The sequence below is a fragment of the Capsicum annuum genome, chromosome 1 (assembly GCF_002878395.1).
Source record: "Capsicum annuum cultivar UCD-10X-F1 chromosome 1, UCD10Xv1.1, whole genome shotgun sequence".
NCBI classification, from domain to species: Eukaryota; Viridiplantae; Streptophyta; class Magnoliopsida; order Solanales; family Solanaceae; genus Capsicum; species Capsicum annuum.
The window spans coordinates 161,488,627-161,498,014 of record NC_061111.1 but is presented as its reverse complement, the minus strand read 5'-3'; the positions used below and the strand labels follow the sequence as shown (position 1 = coordinate 161,498,014).

Genomic DNA, 9,388 nt, shown 5'->3' with positions numbered 1-9,388 from the left:
TTTGATATTTAGTCACTTCATATAATTTGGTTACTTTGTATTATTCAGTTTCTTGTGATTATAGTTGTGACTGGCTTCTTTCGCTTATTGGTGGATATTGTTGTGTTGTTCTAGCTGCAAGGGCGGATAGTGTACTTTGTGCGTGCCTTCTTCTACTATTTTCCTACTGTTGCTTTGTTTATTTGTTTATCAGTTTGGGGCTTTATTTTGGTTTTTGAGTAGTAGCTGGGGGGTTGATGGTGGAATAGGGTCATGTTCGAGGGGGTTGGGGTTGGGGGCTATTTTGGGAGAGGGCAATGAGGGAAGGACAGGGGTGGGTGTGGGGTATAGGTTAGGTGTTAGGGCTGGTTCGGTGAGGGGTGTTAGAGGTAGGCGAGAGAAGATAGGTTGATGGTAAGGTCTTGAACATTGGGACCCTTCAGGGTAAGTCCGTAGAGCTGGTAAAGATTTTTAAGAAAAGGAGAATTAATATTGCATGTGTTCAGGAGACTAAGTGCGTAGGGTCTAAGACTAGGGATGTGGATGGGTACAAACTGTGGTACTCAGGTAGTGAGAGGTGTCAGAATGGAATGGGCATCTTAGTGGATGAGGAGCTTAGAGAGCAGGTGGTGGAGGTTAAGAGGGCCAGTGATAGGCTGATGACAATTAAGTTGGTCATTGGGGGTTTTACGCTACATGTGTGTAGTGTTTATGCGCCGCAGGTGGGCTTGGAAGAGCAGGTGAAAGTGATATTTTGGGAGGATTTGGATGAGGTGGTGAGAAGCGTGCCTAGTTCGGAGAAAATTGTCACAGCAGGGGACTTCAATGGGCACATTGGGGTCTTACCGGGAAGCTATGACGATGTGCATGGAGGTTTTGGTTTCGGGGATAAAAATAGTGAGGGAGCTGCTCTGTTGGATTTTGCGAGGGCCTTTGGGCTGGTGGTAGTGAATTTGAGCTTTTCGAAGAAAAAGAATTACCTGATTACCTTCCGAAGTGCGATAGCCAAGACTCAGATTGACTTTCTGCTGCTTAGGAAGGGGGATAGGGTGTTACGTAAGGACTATAAAGTCATTCTGAGTGAGCATATTTTGACCCAGCACAGGCTTCTAGTGATGGACTTGTTTATCAAGAAGAGCAAGAAGAGAAGGGCCGGGGAGGGTCGACCTAGAATTAAGTAGGGTGGCTTGACGCTAGTTAGTGTAATACCTCGTACTTTTTCCTAGCTAATTTCGTCTTAAGAATGCCTAGTATTAGCTTCTAAATTGAATTATGACTATTATATGAGGAATTTTCAAGATTTTCACTTTTTGTCATGTGGAAAATTCAATAAACGTTCCATCGATATAAGATTCGCCCAAATCCAATAATCGGGTTTGAAGTTTCGACTATTTTAAGTTCCTGTCGTAAAACAGCGCCGTATTAGTCAATAGTGTGCCGCTACACAAAAAGAAATGGCATTTTCCATATTCCAATAGGGGTCCGCGATTATGGCACGTCGCTCCAGGGTCCAAATTCAGAATTGTCCTTTTCCGGTGTCTCAGCGCAATCTCCCCCGCGTCGCGTTAAAGTTCCAGGTCACAAAGAAAGGGGCAATGCGATGGCTCCGCGTCGCGCCATCCCTCAGCTTTCCAATTGTCAAATTCCAGTGACATGGCGCGATAGCGCCGCGTCGCGCCAGGGGCCCAGTTTGGAAAAATTTTACTGAAATTACAAGACGTGTCCAAGGGTTAAAAGGGTCAATTTCCTACTCCTATTTAAACCCAATAACACGTGATTTAGCCATTCTTCACCCTAAATATACTAGTTTCTCTTTAGAACAAACTAGGGTTTCTATTGGGGATTCAAATTCAAGAAGGTTTCACCATCAGTCCTCACGAAATCACAAACTAAAGTATGCATAGTGTTCATTCATGAACTCCTTTCGTCCATGAAGCCCAAGAATCCCTTTTTCTAAATTCAAGTTTATGGATTTTCTTATGAATTTCATGATTAGGATGCTCTTTTTCATGTGGATAATGAGAAATTGAATTCTACTCCATGTGGGTGATAAATTCTATGTGGGTTAAATTATTATAGATATAGATTCATGCAAACCTATGACTAAACCCTTGAATGATGAAATTAGAATTGAACTGTAATGTTTATTTATTGTACAATGATTTTTACATGTACTATGCCTACAATCTGTTTGATTAAATGCCTAAATGAAGGAAAAGTGCCTAAAAAGCATGATACCATGAAATCCCCATGTATGTACAAGTTTATGCCTATCACATGTTTGATGAAATGCTTCTATAAATGTGGGATGGGCTATGGTGTTAGTTATATGTTCAAGTAAGTTATGCTTGGTCATTTTCCTTCCATCGAGTCCTGGGGGTACTTGTACCCGAAACATTAGATGTGTGCCTAGAGCCAATGTCATGTTTTCATGTTACTCTCAGTCAAGCTATGAATCCTTAGACTTCAGACAGTCTTATAAATCAGGAAATCTCCATGATCTCATGAACTCAGCCAGTTGTTAGATATCAATAGTATTCCGCCAGTCAACGAAATTCAGTAATTCAGCCCATGTTCAGTTCAGTAAATCATGTTCAGAGTCTATTCAGATGGGAGTAGGAACTAGCACCAAGTGAACCCAAGGATGGGAACACACACTATCAGATGAGGGTGTGATTCTTAGAAGTCATCCTTGCATTCCAAAACTATGTAGCCAGCATAGATTGAGACATCAACACTATCCGATGAGGGTTGATGAGGTGGATAAGCACTGTTAGATAAGGGTCCCACCGTTATCGTATAGGGGATACTGTCAGATGAGGGTCGCCCACAGCTTATCCTTACCGGTGGTGCGGTATTGACACCCTTTCAATTGGGTTACAGATTGAACTCCAACTTAGCCATAGTGGCGTATCAGGGGCATATCGGTTAGACAACTACTTCCCATAGTTTTATGTTACAGAATCGGGACCGTCAGATATAGTCAATCAGTCTCAGTAATAGAACTCAGATAGTTCTTCAGATTTCAGGACTATCAGATACAGTCAACTCAGATACAGTACGAAACTCAAATAGTTTCATCATATTCAGGACTGTCAGATACAGTCACTCATGTTATCAGTTATATTCAGATTCAGTAATCATGTTATCACAGTATTAATGTCAATTGTTATGTCTCATGTATACATTCTCACGCGCATGATAGTTAGTCAGTTATTATTATTGTTCATGCATATGAACCCCATGCATCCAGCCTACCTTACATGTATACCATTACATTCAAAGTACTGACGTATTTGTGCTATGGTGTCTTATACTATAGGTTCAGAGACACGAGCTCCAGAGCAACAGTAGATTCTAAATATCTGCAGATGGAGTTTGAAGTGAGTCCTCATCTTTCGAGAATGTGATTATTTCTCTATTATCTCATTAATCAAATTATTAGTTGGAGTTAGTTGGGGATATGTCCCATCAACTCCTTACTCAGACAGTTCAATCAGTTAGAGGTTTTCTAGACTATTATGTTTCAGACTTCAGTATGTTCTGTTTTGTTTTGGGTATTCTATTACCCCAAACAGATGTTATATTATTCAGATCATGTTCAGTATTGAATCTTATGGCCTTTCAGTTCATATTTCCGCATTATAAAGTATTTTATGCAGTATACAGGTACAAATATTAGTCATGGGTTAGCTTGTGGTCCTTCAGGGTCATGAGCATCGTGTAGCATTTTGGGTACCAGATTTGAGATGTTATAGTTAGTGCATTGGAGATAGGGGAAAAGGTGGTAGGAATGGGGGTATGAGAGTGTAGGGGGGACATGGATGTTATGTGGGATAGGGCTGCCAGCTACATCACGAAGACTGCTAGAGAAATGTTAGGTATTTTGAAGGGTTGGGTAGGATGACATAAGGGGGACTGGTGGTGGGATGAAGAAGTGAAGAAGAAAGTGAAGATTAAGAAGGGGGTGTATATTAAGTTGATTGAGAGTAAGATGAAGATGAGAAACGGGTGAATAGAGAGGTTTACAAAGCAGCGAGGAAGGAGGCTAAGTTAGCAGTTGTGGTTGCTAAGACAACAGCGTTCAAGAGCTGGTATGCGGGGTTAGAGGAGAAAGACGGGTAAAAGAGGTTGTATAGGCTTGCTAAGGTTATGGAGCGGAAGGGTCGTAACCTCGATCAAGTGAAATACATTAAGGGGAAGGATGATAGAGTTTTGGTAGAGGATGTTTACATTAAGAAGAGATGGCAGGAGTACTTTCATAGACTTTTAAACGAGGAGGAGGATAGAGGCATTGAGTTAGAGGAGCTGAAGCACTCAGTGGAGAGCTATGATTTCAGTTACTGTGGGCATTTTAAGGTTGATAAGGTCAGAGAGACTATTCGTAGGATGCGGATGGGTAGGGTGACGAGGCTTGACGAGATTTCATTAGATTTTTAGAAGTATACTGGTGGGGCAGGTTTAAGGTGGTTGACTGATTTGTGTAATGGTATTTTCAAGGCTGCGAGAATGCTTGAGGCTTTGAGATGGAGTACGATAATTCGTTATATAAAAACAAGGGTGACATTCAGAGTTGCAACAACTATAGGGGTATTAAGCTGTTGAGTCACACTATGAAGATTTGGGAGAGAGTGGTTGAGTGGAGATTGAGGAGGGTCGTGTTATTTTCAGAGAATCAATTTGGATTTATGCCTGGTCGCTCGATGACGAAGGCAATCCACCCAGTGAGGAGATTGGTGGAGCAGTATAGAGAAAGGAAGAGGGATTTAAACATGGTGTTCATCGACCTGGAAAAGGCTATGATAAAGTCCAGAGGGAGGTTTTTTGGAGATGCTTGGAGGTGAGAGGGGTCCTAGTGGCGTACATCAGAGCTATTAAGGACATGTATGATGGAGGAAAGACTCGGGTGAGGACGGCGGGAGGAAACTCAAAGCATTTTTCAGTCGAGACAGGGTTGCATCAGGGATCGACTCTTAGTCCGTTTCTGTTTGCGTTGGTAATGGACATGTTGACACGGAGTATTCAAGGTGAGGTGCCTTGGTGTATGTTATTTACAGATGATGCTGTGCTGATTGATGAGATACGAGGGTGAGGAGGGGGTGAGGGTGGAGGTGGGGTGGGGTGAATGATAAATTGAAGGTTTGGAGGCAAATCCTTGAGTCTACGGGGTTCAGGTTGAGTAGGTCCAAGACAGAGTATTTGGAATGGAAGTTTAGTGACTTGAGGCAGGAGGACGAAGTGGTGGTGAGGTTGGATTCCCAGGATGTTTGTAAGAGGGATAGTTTTAAGTACTTGGGTCTATGATTCAGGGAAATTGTGAGATTGATGGGGATGTATCTAAGCGTATTGGAGTAATTTGGATGAAGTGGAGGCTCGCCTTGGGAGTGTTGTGTGATAAGAAGGTGCCCCTTAAGCTTAAAGGCAAATTCTATAGAGTAGCAGTCCGTCCAGCCATGTTATATGAAGCGGAGTATTGGCTAGTCAAGCACTTTCACAACCAAAAATTGAAGGTGACGGAAATGAGAATGCTGCATTAGATATGTGGGCTTATTAGAGGAGACAAAGTTAGGAATAAGATTATCCGAGAGAAGATGGAAGTGGCTTCGGTGGAGGACAAGATACGGGAAGGACGACTGAAATGGTTTGGGCATGTGATGAGGAGGGGCGCGGATGCCCCAGTTCGTAGGTGTGAGAGGCTAGCTTTAGATGGCTTCAAGAGGAGTAGATGTAGGCCAGAGAGATACTGGAAGGAGGTGATTAGACATGGCATGGAGCAGCTTCATCTTACTGAAGACATGACCCGAGATATGTGGAGGTCGCGGATAAGGGTAGAAGGCTAGTGTGGGTTGTAGCAAGTAGTCAGGAGAGATTTTGTGTAGTCGGGTTAGTAATCCTAGGACTGTGTCCATAGGTGTCTTTGGTATGTGAGTCTATGTTACTACTAGGTAGGTGTCCTATTTCTTATTTCTTAGTTTCTATTTTTTTGTTTCGTATTGCTCTTATTTCTTGTATTTCATATTTCTCTGATTTCTATTTTTATTATTTCTTATTCCTTATTTCTGTTATGTCATCCATCCTGCTTCATGTGTCATTATGACCTTGTTTACTATTCTTTATCTTGAGTCGGGGGTCTCTTCTTGGCATTGTAGGCACTAGAATGGAGGTATTCCTTTATTTTGTCAAAAGCTTTCTCCCATTTTCCGGAAATAACCTCTCTACTTCTTCGGAGGTAGCGGTATGGACTTCGTACATCTTACCCTCCCAGATCCCACTTTATGGGAATATATTGAGTTTTTGTTGTTGTTGTATATATTATTAATTCTTCGCGGCTCAATAAATATCATTATTTAATCTGTTAAATAAATATTCTCCATATATTTATTACCAATATGTTATAGATCAATGAGTATAATAAACATATGAGATTTTAGTTATGATATAGTAATATTAGTTTCACTTTCTAAACCAAATAAGTAAGTTATATCACCACCAAAGGATGTGGTGCAGCGGATGGGGCTGCTCCTTCTTTAATCAGAGATCTCGTGTTCGAGCCCTGAGTATGAAAAAATTCTTGGTAGGGAGCGCTTCCCTCCTAATAGGGCCCTACGCGGCGCAGATCTGGATTAGTTGGACTCTAATGCGGGTACCGAACACCGGATGAGAAACAAAAAAAATTAAGTTATATCAATTACTAAATAGATATATAGTAGGACCGATTGCATCTATATATTGATTCAGTGAGTCATCTATTACACTTAAGAGTATAATCTAACTTGCCTTTATAGTACTATTTAGATTATTTAACTTGTCAGTAATTAATTAGTACTAGTATACGTCCCGCGAGATGCGCGCTAAATCTTAGAACGAAAAAGTTATAAATATCATTATCTTATCAGTTTGACTATATTAAATATTTTAATTATTTTATCGATTGTAAAATGTTAACCAACTAATTCATAATCGTTTATTATAATAATGTTGTAATTCCTTCAATTGCCGTAAAAGAGTTACCACTTGACAATGATTTTAACTTTTTTGTTTTTTTTGAAATCATCTTTTAATTATAGTTTTAAATTACATAAGATCATAATATTTTATAAAATATTTTTTTTTATTTGAAGGAAATAAACGATCATACATTTATCCCTATATCTGATGTGCTTTCCATTTTTTTTATTATATACCTTATTGCTTCATGCTATTTTAGGGAGAAAAGACACAGTTATTCCTTTGAACTATAAGAAAGTTGATGAAACACATCTCAACTTAAAGGAGGTTCAATTTTCTCTTTGAAATATTTTAAAGTGTAATAAATACGCTATTAAGTGCAAACATGGCATCACAATTCAATTCAATTAGTTGTGGTGCTATAAACATGCCGCCACGTGTATAATTTTATTTATTTATTTTTTACTTATTTATTCTTATTTTCTTTGTCTTATATTTAAAATAAGTCAATACACGTGATTTTTTTTATTTTTCTTTGCCTTTATTAAAACTTTCTCAAATGCATGTACTTTTTTATTTCTCTTTATCTTGAATTGAATATTTTCACAAATACACGTAATTTTTTAATTTTCTCTTGTCATTTTATTTCTTGTATTAATGTTTTCAAATACACACAATTTTTTTTTATTTTCACTTTCCTTGATATTTTTTTATTTAAATTTTTCTCAAAAATGCACATAATTGTTTTAATTGTTTACCTTCTTATTATTTTTATTACTTATTTATTTTTTTTATTTTCTTTACCTTTCCTTTGAATTTGATTTCAAATTTCATTTAAATGATTAATATTTAACATAAGCTAACTTCATATGAATACAAAATGAAAGTGAACCAAATCAAATAAAAAAATATTAAAACAAAATAATTTTTTTATATTTTTGTTTTCTTTAAGAAAATGTAATTTTACAATCTTTTTAAATTTGAAAAGATAAAAAATTGATGAAATAGAAAAGATAAAAAAATCTAAAAGCTTAAAAATGAAGAGGGAAATAATTTCCAAAAATAAATAAAGGAAAATAATTATATATATGTATAAGTTTTAATCTTTATAATTATGTGTACTAACTAATTATAAAATATCCAATTAAAAAGAGACATGTGTCCTTAATTGATCAGGTTTTTGTCTTATTTTTCGTTCTTCACTTGTTGTGTCTTAGGAATTTTTGTTATAGTTGAAGGGTAATAATGTCTTTTCTTTATTTTACATTCAAAGTGACTGTATATTTTTCTTTCATACTATATTACAAGAACAATAAAATTTTTCTTATCTTTAACTTTTATATCCGATTATAAGTTTCAAATTTAAGTGTTAAAATATCTTGTATGAAAAATATAATTATTGTTTTAATACTAATAAAGCATTTTTTTAATAAACTAATTGTATGTTTGTAGGTTGAATCTGTAACTTTTATATTTAAAAATAGATAAATTACTTTAACTGTTGTATAAAAGAACTTTTTGTTGAATCAAACACCTCTATTTTCTTCAAAAAATATTTTTCTTAAGAGCGAAAAATTAAAATTACTTGCTATCGTAATTTTGGCAGAAGATGAACGTAAGCATTGTCAAGAAAAAAAGGATGAAGAGAGAAAATAGAAATATATATATATGAATCATGTACAACATATTAGGAATATTGTATTTCATTTTTTGGATTATTCTTATTGCATAATAACCTTTTGTATGGTATGTGTAGTTGGTATTTATGCAAAAATTATTTTTTTGTTGCAGTAGACTAATTGAATTTTGATTTGGTAATTTAATGTCAAGGCTAATTGAATTTGAATTATGATGCAGATATTTTTATTCAATAGTGAATTTCGTCAGTAAAAGAGAATAATATAATATTCGATAATAGAGAGGATAAAGGATAAAGGTTGAAATAAATATTTTTGTTTCGTAAACAGTATATAACTTTTGTAAAATCTAAAACTGACATGCTTGAATTTATGAAAAGACCTAAAACATGAAATTTAAATCATACTTTACCCCCCACCCCAAAGCATTGAACGTTTGAGAAAGATCCCTCTAAATATTGAATGGGAATGATAATTTCCTTAAGCAGTATTTATTTATGAGATTTCTTTTAATAAAGATATTTTTCTAAACTAAAATAAGAATATTAACTCCCACTTCCTGAAAACACTAAATTTCAAGGGAATTTTTTTTATGCTAAACACTAAATTTTGAGGGTTAGATTTAATTTTTATTAATTAGTACTCTTTTCCTAAATAATTTGATAAATATTTCATTAATTAAGTAGTATTTTTTAAGAAAAAAATAGTTACTTTTTGTAATAATATTTGGATTATTTGGGGAAAAGAAATCCAAAATGGGAATCGTGAAATAGGGAACGTGCAACACAATTTTGGGGTGTTCGGGGGGGGGGGGGGGGGGGGGG

At 36.4% G+C, this 9,388-nt stretch overlaps 1 protein-coding gene across 1 annotated transcript; it reads left to right on the top strand.

The window, feature by feature from the left end:
• Positions 1–638: 638 nt before the first annotated feature.
• LOC124898466 (craniofacial development protein 2-like) lies at positions 639–1,405 on the top strand. Its single transcript, XM_047412113.1, has 2 exons — positions 639–975; positions 1,395–1,405. Exons 1-2 carry the CDS (start codon positions 639–641, stop codon positions 1,403–1,405), a joined length of 348 nt encoding a protein of 115 aa, XP_047268069.1.
• The last annotated feature ends 7,983 nt before the right edge of the window (positions 1,406–9,388 follow it).